Consider the following 18266-nt stretch of genomic DNA (forward strand, 5'->3'; position numbering starts at 1 on the left):
TGATCCCATTATCTCGGGAATTCATGACTTAAGTGCATGTGTGCGTGCGTCCGTGCGTGCATGTGTGTATGTGTTTTAATGTATTTGATCTCTCAAGTCAATAAACTCTGGTTTCATTTTTAGTTAGGGGCGAGTCTGTAGAATCATACTGTCTTTGTATATTATTCTTGAATTTTTTGATTGCACTGAACAAGCTCCTAAATCATACTACTTTAAGTCCCAAAGGTGATTTTATTATAAAGATACTAGGGTATCTCGTGGAACCCAGGGCATGAAATACAAAATTCTGAGCATTACCAGGACTCTCTTGTTTTAAAATCTTTTTCCTTCTTGGCATATCTGCTTCATTTTGTACTGTCCTTTTTTGTAGTTGGATTCTTCGCAATTACAGATCGCTGGGTGGGGAGGGGGTGTGATCTCATTTCTGTATATTAGTATCAGCTGGGGAGTTTTTAAAAACTCATTCATTCTGAATATTAATAATTAATGTAATCTAAGTGAAGGGGTATATTAGTGTTCACTGTGTAATTCTTTCAACTTTCCAGTAGTAACGAAATTATTCAAAATAAAATAAATAGTTTTGGAGAAATATTAGTGCTGAGCCTTACTGCCAGAAGTTCTGATTCAATGGGTCTAGACTGGAGTCTAGAAATTGGCAATTTTTTAAAAAGTTCTTTTGGGAATGTGCAACCAAAGTCAGAAATTACTGCTATGGGTGGCTTTCTTTTTCAGCTTCTCTAGAAATGAGTGGCTCCCATTCCCTTCCTCCTATCGAAGCCTGAAAGTCCCTGGGGTGAGGACTGATTGGCCCAGACAGGCTCAGCTCTGGCCTGGCCCATCTTCAAAATGGCTGCATGAACAGTAAACATGAATGACATAAGCAGTTTCCAGACATATGTGAGTGCTGTGGGGACGGCTAGGCAAATTATTAATAACAATAATCATAATAGGGGTCCAGTGTATTCCTCCAAAAGAAATGCACATTGAGTTCTGAAAGGCTACATTCAAGAACACCTGACTGTCGAGAAGTCAAAGTCATTATTTCCTATTGTTGGTATTTTTCAAATTATATGTCATTGTTTTAAAAGAATGGAATGATGGAGAATGATTCTGTTCTTTTGAGAGTTTTGTATAGGAAAGTACAAATTAAATCTATTTAACAACAAAATGAAAAGTCTGTCCATATCAAAGCAGGCCTTATAAGTTACTATGCATTAGACAACGTGTATGAGTAAATACCATTAAAGGCCCCATCTTGGGCACAATGTTCCAGTTGTGGCAAGCATACATTTTCCCCCAGAACACATCTGGTCTTTAAGATTTCATGTTTCCATATAGAAATTCTCTAAATTGGTTAGCAGTCTCTGAGTCACCCCTCCCCCTGCAATTGTCTTGCAGCAATTTCTATCTCAGCCTTGTCTTTGAAGGGGTTCCCTCTTGAAGAGTCTGGCAAGAATTTTGAAAGTCTTAAGCAGTCTTGGATTGTCTCATAGCTGGAAAGAGAGTGGCACCATCACTTCTGTGCAAGCTTTGTCGTGCAGATATTTTGTGACGGCCCCTAATGCTGGGTATCTCAGCATTTAGTGCCCCTTGCCCCTGAGTACCCATGGAAGGTCCTGTCACCTCCAGGGGAACTGGGTTGCCAATGTCCAGGGAGTCTCTGTGCTCTGGGGCGTGGGGGTTGGGGAGGGAGAATAACTGATGAAGGAAAGCAGGAGATGCACAAAGCCAATGCAAAATGGCTGAATGGAGTCCTGCTTCCAGCTGATTCCGAAAAGAAGACTGGGCTTCTTCGAGCAAGAACTGGACCTTAGGGGAGAGAAAGATTGTGTTCTGAATCAGAGCAGGGAGAGAGAGGAGCAGTTCCCTGTGTCCCTGGGAAGTTGCAAAGACCGGACCTGATCTGGGTAGTTTTTGAACATTGAGAAAATAATCAGTGTGATCTCTGTGGACCTGGCTGCCAGAGAAAAGAGTGGGGCACAGATGTGCAGGCTGAACACCAAGGCCCAAAGACCAGCTGTGATTGTCCAGAGCAGCAGAAAGTAGCATGGCTGGAGGCTTAGCCTTGCATGCCTCTCTTCTGATGCTAGAATATCATCCCTGGGGAGAAAGGAAGAGGAAAAGAAGGAGCAAATGTTGAATTGCTCAAAAGAGACCTAGTTTAAACTGAAAATCAATGAGTTGATCTTGTATGGGCAAATTTTCCATCATTGGTTCAAATAGGGCTCCAGTGCTGTTTACATTCAATTGTAGTGCAAAACATAGTTACCCCCGTGCCAACCTGGTTTCATGACTGCTAACTGTGTGCCTGCTACACATGGTCATCACGGTCATGGTGTGCTTGTTCTAAATATAGAAAGTGCTGACTCCTCCCCGATGGATTTATCCAGAAGATCTTGCTTTCCTCCAAAATGCTGGCTATGCCTGAGACGCTCTGCCTCATTCACATGAGCTCCCTGTGCCTTGGTTCTTTTTGCCTGCTGTCCTTCTTGTGGGATCTCCTCCATGAAAGCCATTTCAAAACTTACTTGGTGCAAGTCTCTTTCTGTCCAAGAACCAAATTAGAAACAAATCACCCTTTGAATAGAAACACTGCTGCCTTAGGGCTCCTGGATGGCTCAGTTGGTTAAGCATCTGACTTCGGCTAAGGTTATGATCTCGAAGTTTGTGAGCCTAAGCCCCACGTTGGACTGTCAGCACTGAGCCCATTTCAGATCCTCTGTCTTCCTCTCTCTCTGCCCCTCCCTCTCCCCGCTGTCAAAAGTAAATAAACATTTAAAAAAAGGAAACACTGATGCTTTGATCATTACATTCATTGAATCATCCAAAATGAGAATAAAGTAAGAATATTTTTAGACATTCAAAGTTTAACAGAGTTTGCAATGCAGACATCTTCATCAAAGGAAATTTAAAAAGGGGTGCCGGGGTGACTCAATCGGTTGAATGTCAGACTCTTGATTTTGGCTCAGGTCGTGATCTCACACTTTGTGGGTTTGAGCCCCACGGTGGGCTCTGTGCTGACAGCCCAGAGCCTGCTTGGGTTCTCTCTCTCCATCTCTCTGCCCCTCCCCTGCTGGCTCGCTCTCTCTCTCTCTCTCAACATAAATAAATAAACTTAAAAAAAAAAAAAAAAGGAAGTTTAAAAAGATACATTCCAGCAAGAAATGAAGTGAATATAGAGAAAAGGCATGTAACACAAGAAAGAAAGTAAAATGTAAGGAACCAAAAGTGGAAGGATTTTTAAAAAAATTTTTTAATGTTTATTTTTAAGAGAGAGAGAAAGACACAGTGTGAGTGGGGTAGGGACAGGGAGAAAAGGAGACATAGAACCTGAAGCAGGCTCTAGGCTGTCAGTATAGACCCGATGCGGGGCTGGAAATCATGAACTGTGAGATCATGACCTGAGCTGAAGTTGGACGCTTAACCAACTGAGCCACGCAGGTGCCCCAGAAAGATTTTTTTGTCCAATATGTAGAACTAAACAGGATGGAAATACCCTTTCAGGTTTCTTAGTGTTTTGTGTTTTTTTTTTTTTTTAACTGTTTTACTGTTTTATAGTTTTTGAAGATCTACTCAAGGACATTTTTCTTTTTCTATTTATGTTAGAAAAGAATAATTCATGACTCTTCCATACATATGAGTTATAGATAGTTACTTTCTTTTTTTAATTTATTATTTATTTATTTATTTATTTATTTTAACGTTTACTTATTTTTGAGACAGGGAGAGACAGGGCATGAACTGAGGAGGGTCAGCGAGAGGGAGACACAGAATCCGAAGCAGGCTCCAGGCTCTGAGCTGTCAGCACAGAGCCCTACTCAGGGCTCGAACTCACGGACCGCGAGATCATGACCTGAGCCGAAGTCGGACGCTTAACCGACTGAGCCACCCAGGCGCCCCTAGATAATTACTTTCAAATATATGTAATATAAATGAGAGGGTACCAAATGTCAAACGTGAGACATGTAAAGAGCACCAAATAAAAGCACGGACGTTTTTCATCTGAAATAACTATTTTCAGTTTGAAATAGTAATCAGAGGGGCTCCCGGGTGGCTCAGTCGGTTAAGTGCCAACTTCAGCTCAGGTTCTTGCAGTTCAGGAGTTCAAGGTCTGTGCTGACAGCTCGGAGCCTGGAGCCTGCTTCAGATGCTGTGTCTCCCTCTCTCTCTGCCCCTCCCCACTCACATCCTGTCTCCCTCTCCCTCTCTCTCCCTCCCTCCCTCTCTCTCAAAAAGAAATAAAACCATTCAAAAATAAGTAAATAAAAAAAATAATCTAAAACTCCAACCTGTGATCTAATGAAAAATATCTCTGGTTGAATGAGTGTGCATATTTTAATGTAATTATTAAGGCACTGAGTCAAGAAATCCACATTTTTAATCCCTCCACTACCATGTTGATCAGAGTAAGAATGCTCTTTAAAATTTCTCACTTTAGGGGGCGCCTGGGTGGCTCAGTCGGTTAAGCCTCTGACTTCAGCTCAGGTCACCATCTCGCGGTCTGTGAGTTCGAGCCCCGCGTTGGGCTCTGGGCTGATGGCTCAGAGCCTGGAGCCTGCTTCCGATTCCGTGTCTCCCTTTCTCTCTGCCCCTCCCCCATTCACGCTCTGTCTCTCTCTCTGTCTCAAAAATAAATAAACGTTAAAAAAAATTTTTTTTTTAATTTCTCACTTTAATATTCTCATTTTGTGAAAAGAAAATGGAATTACTACTCACCAAGGAGCATAATTATGAGGGTTTATATTGTACAAAATTCAAATTTAATGCTTTTATTGACACCCATAGTTCAGAAATCATTCTTAGGTGATGAGACTTATGCTTTTTAACCATCTAAGAGTTGTTTTATAACAATTAGTTATTATGTGCTTTTATGCTGGGCTTGTTCACTTCTGAGCCTTCACTCTTGTGATGATACAGCTCTGGGAGGCTTTTGCAGAAGGATAAAGCATTTATGGCTCCATGTCGTCCACAGCCATGACAGTGGTGTGGCTTTTATAGAAAAAAATGCTGACGACTCCTGAAAGCTGAAAGCTGATAGAAGTGCTTTGGGAGCAAATTCACATTAATGGAAATACATAACTCTTGAGACATATTTTTCCAGGTATGTACTACCTGAATATTAGCTCAGCTGTCTCTTTTGTTTCTCTTGTCTTCCAGACTTGCTTCTCCTTCTGTACTTCCTCTCTTGATTAAGGTCACCCCAACCCACCCGGATGCTTAGTCTAGAAACATCCACCTCACGTTTTTCTCTACTACCTTTTTCACGAATGCTTTCTTTCCTAAACTTTTGCTTACTCTTCTAAACCTAAGTTTTAGTAGTAGTCACTTCTTCATCCCTTCTTCTTGCTCTTTTGGTCATTGGGTTCTTTTTGAATCCATCCGAATGCCATTGCCATGGTCCTGGCTTTATGATTGGTCTCCTGGATTAAGGAACGGCCTCCCCACTGGCTTCCTGGCCCTCATCTCTGCCTTCTTTCCTACCCTCTACACTGTTGGTAGAATAATTTTCTTAAATGACTTCTGATGCTGTCACTAAAAGATTTGATGGTTCCTCATTGTCCATGGAAGAATCCCATTGCTTTCCTGTGGCACATAACCCACCTCATTTTGGCATCAGAGCATCAGAGCTAATGAGCTACATATATCGCTTTTCCATCACACACCTGTTGTTTCAACTTTGTGACCTTCCCAGTCATCTCTGAACATGCCTGGCTGTTTCATGCTTCCTGCTTTGGACCTACTATTTCTCTGTCTGGAATACTGTTCTTCCTCACCTCCTGGCAAGATCCACACCAAATGCCACCTTGTTTGTGATGCTCCCCAAAGTCCCTGGAGGGAGAGCTTATGACTTTTTGCCATAGGTTTGTAAAGTATATTTTGTAGACCTCAGAGGGAATACTTACAGCATTAATGTATACCCTTTATATTTTCCATCTTCTGTAGTTAGACTTCCGATTACCAAAGACCTTGTCTTGTTTGTCTTCCTTCATAACTGTCTCTGGATCCTCAAGTTTATTTGCATGAAACAGACCCAAGATAAATGTTTTCTGAAAGAATGAAGAAATGAGGCTCAGAGAAGTTCAAGATCTTGCCAAATTTCAGAACATGAATCATGACAGAATTGGAGGAAGAACACAGATCTTCTGACTTTCAACCTACTTCATGCTCTTTCTGCCACAATGCTAAAGAGTTTATTTTTCCCCAATTATAAATCTAATTAGTTGTGGAAAATAAAGAATGGAGTATGTGGAAAATTATTCGATCATTTTTTTTGGTAGTTGCTAATACTTTGGTGTCCTTCCAGTGTTTTGACAAAATATTATACTTGCCTTTATACAGATTTATCATACTTTCCTATCCCCTTCATTGTTGTTTGACATTGATACTGTTCCCATATTCTTTTTTCTGCTACTGTATGTACAAGTGCCATCAGCAAATTTGCACACCATGCTTTTTGCCTTACCAGCTCTTTCTATATGCTAGGGTCCCAGAAGTGTTGTAGTCCTACAATGATTTGGGTTTACCAGGCTTTTCAGCATTCCTTTCCACATTTTGTATACTTGTATGATCTCTTTAACTCATCCTGGCAGCCTCTGACTATTAGATAAATCCTCTCCTTGGTTTTGTGGTGACTCATGAGGGAGCTGATTCTCAGGGCACACCTATACCAAGTGCCTGACATCGATGCCCTCTGCACACCTTCATCCCTGTTTACTATTTATCTTTCAGGTATGAGTAATCATCCATTACTTAGCACTGCTTGAAACCTACATGCCTAAGGAGGAAAGCAGCCAGTTCAAAAAAGGTTTAGAGAAGCTGGCCAAGGTTTGGGGAAACCAATGAAAATGATTTAAAGTTTTAAAAAAAATTGGGTTTCAGGAGAAACCTGAGGGCTCATCTAAACATGTGAGTATGTAGCTCTGTGGGTGTGGTTTGGGGCATGGAGAGCCATCCTTACTCCCAAGAATCTGGCCTACTGACCTGGGTCCCTGCCTTTATTTCCTCCTGTGGGAGAGGTTACCTCTAGAAAAACCCTGTTAAAATGTATACTTACCTGGGATGACTAAATCACATCACCACTGGTATTCATTTTCACTTCACTGGGAGTCAGCTTATCTGATTGGTTAACTGTTCCTCTTGTCAGTCAAATGAATTTCTTAAGACCTAGGAAAGAGGGCCTTGATGTGAGAAAGGTTGCTTCAGAGTGAGGAGTTTTGTCCAAGGAGGGAGCTTCTAGACTGCAGCTGAAAGCAAGAGCCTGAGCATTTGGGCACAGCATGGGACATGACTCAGGAAAAGCACAGAAGGAATTCTGAAGGCAATTCTATTTAATTTTTAAGTTTATTTAAGGTCATTTAAACCTAGATCTCTCTCATTTATCTATCTGTCTATCTAATCAATCAATTAATCAATCAATTTATTATTATTATTTTTGCTAGAGATGATGGTCAGCCTTTTTATATCTTCATGACAAGAAGGAGGAAAGGACAGAATGATGTAGTTAAAAGAGCCTGGATTGGGGTGAAAAGAGTCAGGGTCTTCCAATAACTTGGGGTGCCACTGTGGGGAAGCTACTTGGTATCTGGACAATTTCTTCTTTGATAAAAAGGAAAATGATAACTTCTCTGCCTAGCTCATAAAATTTTATGATGGCAAGATGAAAGTTACCTGTGAAAATGTTCTGAGAGAATTAACCCCATACAAAGATCAACTCTTTCTTCTATTAGAAAAGCCATATGAGGGACACCTGGGTGGTGCAGTCGGTTAAGCGTCCGACTTCAGCCAGGTCACGATCTCGCGGTCCGTGAGTTCGAGCCCCGCGTCAGGCTCTGGGCTGATGGCTCAGAGCCTGGAGCCTGTTTCCGATTCTGTGTCTCCCTCTCTCTCTGCCCCTCCCCCGTTCATGCTCTGTCTCTCTCTGTCCCCCCCCCCAAAAAAAATAAATAAAAAACGTTGAAAAAAAAATTAAAAAAAAAATTAAAAAAAAAAAAAAAAAGAAAAGCCATATGACATACCAAAAAAAAAAAAAAAAAAAAAAATCACAGACCTGGGTTCAAATCCCAAGTGTGCCATTTAGTACCTGTGAGGTTAGGCAGGGTCAACTTTTAGCCCCTTACTTTTGTAAAAACATGAAGTCACTTCAATGTCACAGAACTACTTGATGACATTAAAAGAATTAATGCAGTGGCACCTTGGTAGCTCAGTCGGTTGGGTGTTAGGCTCTTGATTTCGGCTCAGGTCATGATCTCCCAGTCTCTGGGTTTGAACCCCGTGTAGGGCTCTGTGCTGACAGCTTGGAGCCTGTTTGAGATTCTCTGTCTCCCTTTCTCTCTGCTGTGCGTGCACGCTCTCTCTCAAAAATAAATAAAATAATAATAGTAATAATAAAAGAGTCAAGGCAGACATAGTGCCAGACACAGAGTAAACAGACAGTGACTGTTTTATTCTCCTCTTCCCTTCTGTGATGTCTGATTCAGGCAGGACGGGTGGGATTGGTGAGTGACTAGGAGGTAAGACAGTGGGATGGCTAAATGACAGACGCAATGGGATCATCCACCCCTGAGATCATCTGAAGTGTATTCCCAGGCTGTTTGGGAGCTTTGACAGCATTTTGCAGATCTCACTGGAAGCCTCAGCAACTCACTGCAAAACCTAATTATGCAAGTAATAGCTGCAGACTGTCAGCTGACAGCTGGTGATTGAAATACTCCTGAGTGGCTGATAAAGTCCTGTCTGGACTTCTGTTTCCTTTTGTTCGTGATTGCCACGATTCGTATTCCAGTATACCTTTGTTTTTTCCTAATCAAGATTTGTTACTCCCTAATCAAGCTATTATAAAATAGCTCTGGTCTCCCTCGCTGATGTGTGTGCGTTTAAATTAAGCAAATGTTTGTTTCTGATGGAGCCACACAGAGAACATGTCCCAGCGTGCAGCTCACCTGCTCTTCCTGCCTGCTTTGTCTTTCATTAGTGACCTGTGCCTGTTGCCAGTCAACGCGTGGCTTTGGGCTGGAGGAATTTGACATAGAGATAGGAAGAGATATTTCGAAATTAAATTGTTAGCAAAGATGAGAATCTTTTTGTGAAATTTGGAACTTTGGAATCCTTGCTGTCATGCCTGTTTGACTAGCTTTGACTCCTAGAGTCTGCAGGACTTCTGGGAACAAAGCCCATCCAAGTTCCCAAACCCTTGGAGATGTTTCAGAAGCCTCATTAGCCTGTGGCTTCCCCAAGGTAGTGAGGAGACAGGGAAAGAAGTTATCTTTGTGGTTGTTTAATTTCGAGCTGTTAGGACATTGCTTGCAAATGAGGAGCTCATTTTCTGTCTGTTGAATAAACACATACATTAAACATCTTAGGCACCTTTTTCAGATTTCGAAAGCAGACAGCAGAGAATGGGAAAACATCTTCTAGTTTGGATGTTTTGGAAATACTATCTCTTTGCAGATCTAGCCAAGTTACCAGTACCTTTACTGTTCTCCTCCTCCTCCTTTATAAAGGAGAAGGGAAGTGGTTTCTTAACTAAACAATAAAAAAAAAAAAGTAACATTTTGTATTTGGCACGTTTTACCTTGTGAAATGTCAGTGCTGATGTAATTGCCTTTTTTTTTTTTTTTTGGTGTGAATCGCATGAGATGACTGTTTTTTCAGGTTGTATGTTCTTGAGAGATAAGCCTCCTCTGAGGTCAATGTCTGTAGCAAATTGTTTGGCTTGGGCTACACGAAAAGTAACATTTACAAACATTTGTTTTAGAGGGAAGAGTTACATTCCCAACCTCCCCCCCCCCCCCCCCCCCCCCACCTTGCATTTCAGAAAGGTGTGAGGCTGAGCTGGTGGAAGGAGGTCTGAACCATTAGAAACCAAAAACTTTTCAGAAGGAAATCGGAAGAAGGTGGGAGGCGGTGGGGGTCCAAAGATTGGATTCTTGCTGCTGTTTTGCCCCTATACTTTTGTCTTCTTTCAAACTTTTTGCTTTCACAGGATTGGAAAAAGAGCTAATGACTATGGCTTAATATCAACAAGTCTGGAAGAAAATTGATTTTATTGAAGTCCACTTTACTTAAAGAGCTGTGTTTAAGCAAAATGCCAAAAAAGCCAACTTTAGAAACTGTTTCTTCTAAGTAAAAGACTTAAGAAAAAGTTCAGAATGTACTTAGAGTTCCACTGTTGTTGAAACTTGGGCAAAGATAGCATTCCAGAGTTGTGGTCTCCAGTCCTTCCATGACAAGCTAGTCCCGGATAGCAAAGAAGTTGTTAGAAAATTCTGGGCTCCAAAATTTGTTTTTTTTTTTAATTTTTTTTCAACGTTTTTTTATTTATTTTTGGGACAGAGAGAGACAGAGCATGAACGGGGGAGGGGCAGAGAGAGAGGGAGACACAGAATCGGAAACAGGCTCCAGGCTCCGAGCCGTCAGCCCAGAGCCTGATGCGGGGCTCGAGCTCACGGACCGCGAGATCGTGACCTGGCTGAAGTCGGACGCTTAACCGACTGCGCCACCCAGGCGCCCCATGGGCTCCAAAATTTTAATAGCAGAATAACTATCAAAAAAGTCCATACTGTAAGGTCTGTGAAGGGCATTACCACATATAGCACAAAGTGCTCATTTTGCCATGCATAAAAATAATTTTATTAATAATCAAAATGCATATTGATAAAATTAAAACAGCTATGTTTAAAATTTAAAACAATGGGACCCTAAAATAAGGATCTTTTTTCAATATAACACCTTAACATTTTAAGCAAACAGTAGTTTTCATATTGTTTTGTTGAACTTATCTAGGTATTCAACTTCTTCCCAGCCCTTAAAAAAGAATCTATTTGAGTGTTTGGGCAGAACAGTGAAAGTTTGTTGTCTTCTATCATTCTTTAAATCTTTTTAAAAAGTAGTTTTAGTTAAAGAGAAAACGTTCTGTATAATGAGAATTTTAATATAAAACCAATGAAGGGGCACCTGACTGGCTCAGTTAGTAAAGCATGCGATTCTTTTCTTTTCTTGTTTTTTACATTTATTTATTTTTGAAAGACAGTGGGAGACAGAGCACAAGTCGGGGAGGGGCAGAGAGAGAATGAGACACAGAATCTGAAGCAGGCTCTAGGCACCAGGCTCTGAGCTGTCAGCATAGAGCCTGATGTGGGGCTCGAACTCACGAACTGTGAGATCATGACCTGAGCTGAAGTTGGACGCTTAACCATCTGAGCCACCCAGGTACCCCAAGCATGTGATTCGAGCCTATTTAAAATGAAGTAAAATAGGGGCAACTGGATGGCTCAGTCAGTTAAGCGTCCAACATGATCTCGATGTTCGTGATTTTGAGCCCCACATTGGGCTCTGTGCTGACAGCTTGGAGACTGGAGTCTGCTTCCATTTCTGTGTTTCCCTCTGTCTCTGCCTCTTGCATGTTCATGCTCTGTCTCACTCTCTCTCAAAAATAAAATGAACATTAAAAAAAATGAAATTAAATTTGTGTAAATCAGAAAAACATGGACTCCTGTTCTGATTTTATGAAAATTATGTTAACAAATTCATCAGTGGCTTTTAATTTTTTTAAAAATTTTGACGGTTTTACCCAAAGCAGTAACTGCATTGGTGATCATTGTGGTAAGACTGATGATTTTCATACTGAATTGTTATCCATTTGGAAGACTTGGAAAAAAAGGATGCCAACATGGCTGAAATTTAAAAAAAAAATTTTTTTTTAATGTTTTATTTTATTTTTGAGACAGAGAGAGACAGAGCATGAGTGGGTGAGGGGCAGAGAGAGAGAGAGGGAGACACAGAATCCGAAGCAGGCTCCAGGCTCCGAGCTGTCAGCACAGAGCCCGATGCAGGGCTTGAACTCACAGACGGTGAGATCGTGACCTGGGCCGAAGTTGGAAGCTCAACCGACTGAGCCACCCAGGCGCCCCCAATGTGGCTGAAATTTATTTGAAATTGTATGCCCATGTGGGTTGCAACTAAATATACTTAAAACTGATGAGCAACAACATAATCCTTGTGCTTAAAGAACTAGGGACCTTCAGCAGAAAGCCTTTTTTTTTTTCTTTTTATATCACAACATTGTTTATTATGTGAATTTTTTAAAACTATTTATTTTTGAGAGAGAGAGAGAGAGATAGGGAGTGAGCAGGGGAGGGGCAGAGACAGAGGGAGACAGAGAACCTCAAGCAGCATCCACATTGTCAGCTCAGAGCCCGACGTGGGGCTCAACCTCACGAACCATGAGATCATGACCTGAGCTGAAATCAAGAGTTGGACGCTTAGCTGACTGAGCCACCTAGTCGCTCCATTATGTGAATTTTTTACAATACAAACAAAAAAAATATATATGGAAATGCAATATCTGAATACAGCTAAATGCAGAATGGTGACTTTTTTTTTCTTTTCAAGAGGCCAGGATTCCATTTATAGTAAAACAAAGAGACTGCACATAGGTAGAAATAGGTTGGTTGTTAGCCTCACAATTAGAAAACCACTGAAAGAGGCTGCAGCAGGCAATGTAGAATATTGTAAATAACCTTTGGATTTCAGTGGAATTTCAGTTAGGTTAGTATTTCAACATAGGAAATATGGCTAAAAAGACATTTTGCCTAGTCTTTAAAATAATGGCCTTATTTGCTGTAGAATTATGCACAAATGGGATAAAAGCTATTCCTTTCTGGCTAAAAATGGTCAAAGAGCAAATATCAGCCATTGCAAAAGCTCCTGGCCTTTCTTGATGACGTCCAAGTCTTCTGAACCCTGCCGTCTAAAAGCAAAGAAATATCAAATACATTTCAAAGAGGATTTCACCCAAAATGAAAAATATTAAAATTATTAAAATTTACTATTAAAAAATAGAGATCTGATATAGATCAGATCTGATAGAGCACAGATCAGATATAAATCATCAGTGTTTCTTGCCTGCCTTGCCTTCCTCTCTTCTTTTCTCTTTCCTCAATGAGTATATTGTGGGCACCACCATGTTTCTAGCGCTATTCTAGGTGTTGACGAATCATTTTAGTTTTAAGATCAATTTTGGCAGAAATACCAGTAGCAGGACTTGTCTGAGATCAGTTTGGGAAGTTTGCTACCTACCTACAAAAATCCAGTTGGGTGGGAATGAGATAATAGGCCAAGCCTGGTGCTTACTCTCCTTTGAAAGATGTCTCTGGGCTGAGTTTGCACATAGGCACCCCAACTCAGCTTCCACCACAGCCACCCACACGTTTCTCAGGCCTGCCTAACCCAGGGAGTGAACCATCCTTCTGGATCCCTGAACGTGGGCTATTATTCATTACACCCCAGCAGGCAGCTTCCTTTGGAAGGATTCCTACCTCAGGTGTCAGGTTGCCTGTGCTTCCTGGCACCAGCCGCTCACACCTGCAGCCTCCTGGTGAGGTCCATGGGAGGCCACAGGGACGCCACCTCTGGGGCAGAGAAGTCTGAGTTGACAGCACTCAGGACAGAACCCAGACTTACGGGCTGACTGCAGTGAGAGACTTTGAAAGCTTCAGATTGGAGACACTTTGCTTTTTCATTTATTTTTATAGAAGCAAGAAAGGCAACGGTGTGGAAGACGATGACTCACATGCTTTTGCTCTACTGCTTAGTGTTTCTTTTGCCCACAGAATCCTGCAGGACATTATGCCAGGTAAGCAAAGGGAGGTGGGAGAAGGAACCGGTAGGGAGAGAGCAAATGGAAACGAAAACCCATCTGTCAGGCAGCTCGTAGTTACCTGTGCTCAAGTGAAGGGAGAAGATAGTGGTCCAGCCAGAAGAACTTACAGCTATGGGTAACCAAAACCTGTTTTAGCTAATAACCTCAGACTATTTTTCTTTTGATTTTTTTCTACAAGTTTCCGAGATGCAATGAGGCTCAAATGATTTAAGGGTGATAAACTCTTTTTTTTTTTTTTCATATCCTTTGACGGTGATGACTTTTCATTGCTCATCACTGGACAGTGCTACTTCCGTAGAGGCACTTGAAAGTGTGGGGGCAGTGAGGGATGTCACAATGACTGGGAGATACTTAATGGCATTTAGTGGGCAGGCCCTAGGAATAATAGGTCTGGCTCAATGAGGCATTGTCCCACCCAGAATGAGAATCGTGATAGTGAACACAGTGGATGGGCCAGAAGGAGAAATGAGGAACTCTGACAGCCAATGGTTAATCAAGGTTTAACTGGGGTAAGGTTTGTAGCAGTGTACTATTTGTAAGTTTTGTGGGGCAGTGAGCCTTATGACTCTCTCTAGAATATTTTCACTCATACCATAAGTCATTTTAATGTCCTTAACAGTTACTTACTTCAAACTAGGTGTGGAGAATCATTGAGCGATTGAGAGAGGGAGAGAAGGACTAAGACTACTTTGACCTTCTTAGGAACAGTGTATTATTATTGGACTACAAGTTCTGGACAGGAGTTCCATCTCTTACATTCAGATAGGGAAACTGAGGCCCATGGTGTGGAATGTGATTTTCTTGAGGTTCCATATCTACCCAGCCACAGGACCAAGGCCAGGGCCCCGGTTTCTTCAGATTCTGTTTCCTGTTCTTTCCATTTTAATAAGTGCCTTCTTAGCGAAAGCCTCCTTAAAGGAAAGAATGACTTTGGAAATTCTTTCTGGGAATTTCCAAATGATATTTACTTTATCTTCTGAGTGGTGTGCCACTGGATGGGAATTTTCTCCATGACTTCCCTTTTCCCCAGCACTGAACTGGTGTCTGGCTTCTGGGAGAGGCTAAAGACCTCTTTCAGAAGACATCCCGACCCCACAGTTTGGTTCTCTTCCCCTTCTTCATTTCCTCATCCATATTTTCCCACAAGGCAGAACTTAAAGAGTAGGCAGAGCCTGGGAGTTTGACTTTGTCTTCTTGGTTATTGGGGATCAAGTTATGAGCATTCCATCCTTTTCTTCTCAATTTAGAAGTTGCTGGATGCTGAGTTTCTGAGTGCTACCCCTCTCCTGACCTGTCTACGCACTCAGGCAGCTTTTCAGGTTGAGCAGATTACAGGTTTTCAAAGGGTCTTTTTCCTACTGTTATGTTGAAGATTGTAGACCTTTTTTTTTTTCTTTTTGTAGATAGAGAGAGCACTAGTGGAGAAGAGGGGCAGAGGGATTGAAAGAGAGAGAGAGAGAGAGAGAGAGAGAGAGAGAGAGAGAGAGAGGAGCCCGACACGGGGCTCAATCCCATGACTCTGGGTTCATGACCTGAGCTGAAATCAAGAGCTGGATGCTCAACCACCTGAGCCACCCAGGCGCTCCTGAAGATTGAGGACATCTGAAGCTCAAGTGGCTCATATTGGATGCCACCCTAGAAATGAAATGACCAGGAGTCATATATGGATGTGCTTTGGCAAATTCACTGGGAAGAAGTAAATCAGATCTTTCACTTAAGAAGGTAGAATTTCTAGAATTCTTTGTAAATAGCATGCCACGGTCTTCTGCCCACATATCTGATCAATATAATGTGACTTCACTGGAGTCTGTATAATGGGCCAAGTATTATCTGGAGTCATTCACTTTTTTTTTTTAAAGGCTTTATTAAGTAATTTCTACACCCAACGTGGGGCTTGGACTTACAACCTCAGAATCAACAGTTGCACACTCCACTGACCAAGCCAGCCAAGCGCCCTTGGAATTTCACTTTTAAGTGCTTTATTGTGGTGTATTAGAGACCATGACCCTCTCAGGATGAGTTTAGAGCATCACCTCCCTACACCCTACATCCTCCTCTGCTCTCTCCACATGCATATGGGATGGCTTGGTGGAAAGAACAGTGTTGTAGGATTGAGAAGACCTGGGTTCTAGTTCCAACTCTAAGAGGAGCCCCCTGCATGGTTTTGTGTAAATCACCTCGTCTATCAAAGATGCACTTTGTTTATTTATAAAATAAGAAGGTCTTTCAAAACTAAAAAAAAATATGCCATTTTATTATTTTTGTTGGGGTCAAAAGCCTTTGAGTCTCCCAGGTATGAAATAAGGCTTGAATCTGTAGACCGTAAAATGGGAAGTCAGCTTGCCTCAGTGCTTTGAAGGATATTGTAACTCACGAGTCCGCAGTGATACCCTTCACTTTAGACAGACCCTAAATGCTCAATTCAGATTCTCTTAAATTCTTATTTGGTAGAGAAAATGGAAGTGTCAGGCTTGCTTCTTGATAACACAGAGAGAAACAATATAGTGAAGGAGAGAGGGACATGACCTCTACATGTTAGTCACACAGTTGAGTCACTGAATTTCTAATTCCTTCCCCAGTGGTTTAGATCTTGGAATGCAAGTTGGAGAATTGGACCATGGCTCTTCCCAGCCACTAGAGAGCAAACTTCTGGTACAAACACAGGAAGTTTCAGTCTCTCTCTCTCTCTCTCTCTCTCTCTCTCTCTCCGTGTACACACACACGCACATGTATGCCAGTATATACATACAAGCTAATGTGTATATACACATATATGTACAAGACACAGAACTAGCATCTTAGGGGGGTATAAAAAACACAATACAACATCCATCCATGGATTTTGTTCCTAAGGAACATACAATTTAAATGAGATAATATGCATATATAAAAATGATTAAAGAGTCAAAGGCAGGAAGGTGAGTATATGTGAAGCATTGAATGAGAGGTATAGTGGTGTAGACAACAAATCCTACAGAAGACAGAGAGGGAAGGATGTACCATTTGAAACTGGAAAGACTTCTTGGAAGGGACGAACTTGAGCTCTGTATGTAATAGACAGTAAGTTCATAGTCAGAGAATAGTAACAGGAGCTAAATCTTAAGTACCACTTACGATATTCCAGGCCCCATTCTAAGTGTTTTCCATAGCTGATCTCATTTATTCTTCATTAAAGTGCTCTGAGGTATCACACAATTCTAATAGTATCATTCTCACCCTGCTTTATCGATGAGGACCCTGAGGCCCAGAGAGACGAACTTTTTCAAGGTCTCAGGTAGTGGTGTTGGGATTTGGACCCAGGCGGTCTGCTCCAAGAGTATACCCTTCGACCACAATATGATACTGCTGCTCAGTGAGGGGTCTAGTCTGATGAATGGGTGGGCTAGAGAAGGGTTTTTAATCAGGAGGGGTGGGAAACGCTCAGGATAGGGGGAAGCCAGATGTGAAGAGAGTTCTGCAAAAGGAGAAGAATACAGGGGTTCCTGGATGGCTCAGTTGCTTAAGTGTCTGACTCTTGATTTCGTCTCACGTCATGATCTCACAGTTTGTGAGACTGAGCCCTGAGTCTGGCTGTGTGCTGACAGTGTGGAGCCGGCTTGGGATTTTTCTCTCTCTCTGTCTGTCTGTCTCTGCCCCTCCTGCCCTCTCTCTCAAAATAAAATTAAAAACATTTTTTTTAAAGAAAAAGAATACAAAATGCAAATACAAGATTGAGGGTAAAGTGAGAATCTACTTAGGAAAGTGATTGCAACAAATTTCAAATTTAGAAATGCCGAAGAGAATTAGATTCGGTAATTACTCAGCATTATTCAGTAATAAGTCCAGTAAAATAGCAATATTTTAATTAATGAACTGCCCACATTTTTGTCTCTACATTTTTAGCTGCATATTTGCATGCCAATAATTTTGTAATATTTTTTCTAGAGAGAAAATAGAAAAATTATTCAGTTTTCTCTCTAGCATTGCTGATTCAATTTGTTTTTTATTATTGCTAGTTTAGAAGAATATCTTTCAGCTTCTTGTTTCATTATTAGTAACGCCATGTAAATATGTAAGATTTTTGTCAGCTTTGGGAAAACATCTAACGAGTTTCTTTCATATATGACCTGCAAAGTGTCCAGAACACTTAGAATTTTCTTGTTCTGTGACTGATTGTAACTACTCTTTTTTTTTTTTTTTTCAATGTTTATTTATTTTTGGGACAGAGAGAGACAGAGCATGAACGGGGGAGGGGCAGAGAGAGAGGGAGACACAGAATCAGAAACAGGCTCCAGGCTCTGAGCCATCAGCCCAGAGCCCGACGCGGGGCTCGAACTCACGGACCGCGAGATCGTGACCTGGCTGAAGTCGGACGCTTAACCGACTGCGCCACCCAGGCGCCCCTGATTGTAACTACTCTTAAAGTAAATACCATTTATATGTTGATGTCCTCCTTGTAATGTGCTGATGACTGCAAATTACATAAATACATGCTATTAAATTCAAACTAGATGTATCCCCAACTCAACTTCTACTTCTCCAGATTCTCTAGTGCTATCCAGAATGAGGGAGAGTGTGAAGTAAGGAAAGGTGAAGTGGCAAAAAATAATGGTCTGAACAGATGGTG

At 41.5% G+C, this 18266-nt stretch overlaps 1 protein-coding gene across 4 annotated transcripts in view; it reads left to right on the forward strand.

The window, feature by feature from the left end:
• The window catches only part of ADGRF2 (adhesion G protein-coupled receptor F2), a 45378-nt gene that overhangs the window by 1996 nt on the left and 25116 nt on the right, over nucleotides 1-18266 (forward strand). For 3 of the 4 annotated variants that reach the window (XR_007152541.1, XM_047860817.1, XM_047860820.1), the window contains exons 2-3: nucleotides 6730-6906; nucleotides 13533-13633. Coding sequence is in view for 3 of the 4 variants with exons in the window: in XM_047860817.1 (XP_047716773.1) it covers nucleotides 13562-13633 (72 nt within the window). In the remaining variant the exon portion in view is untranslated. The remainder of the gene's footprint in view (nucleotides 1-6729; nucleotides 6907-13532; nucleotides 13634-18266) is intronic. The other variant, XM_047860818.1, reaches the window with a different exon arrangement.

This window comes from Prionailurus viverrinus, chromosome B2 (assembly GCF_022837055.1).
Source record: "Prionailurus viverrinus isolate Anna chromosome B2, UM_Priviv_1.0, whole genome shotgun sequence".
Lineage (NCBI taxonomy): Eukaryota > Metazoa > Chordata > Mammalia > Carnivora > Felidae > Prionailurus > Prionailurus viverrinus.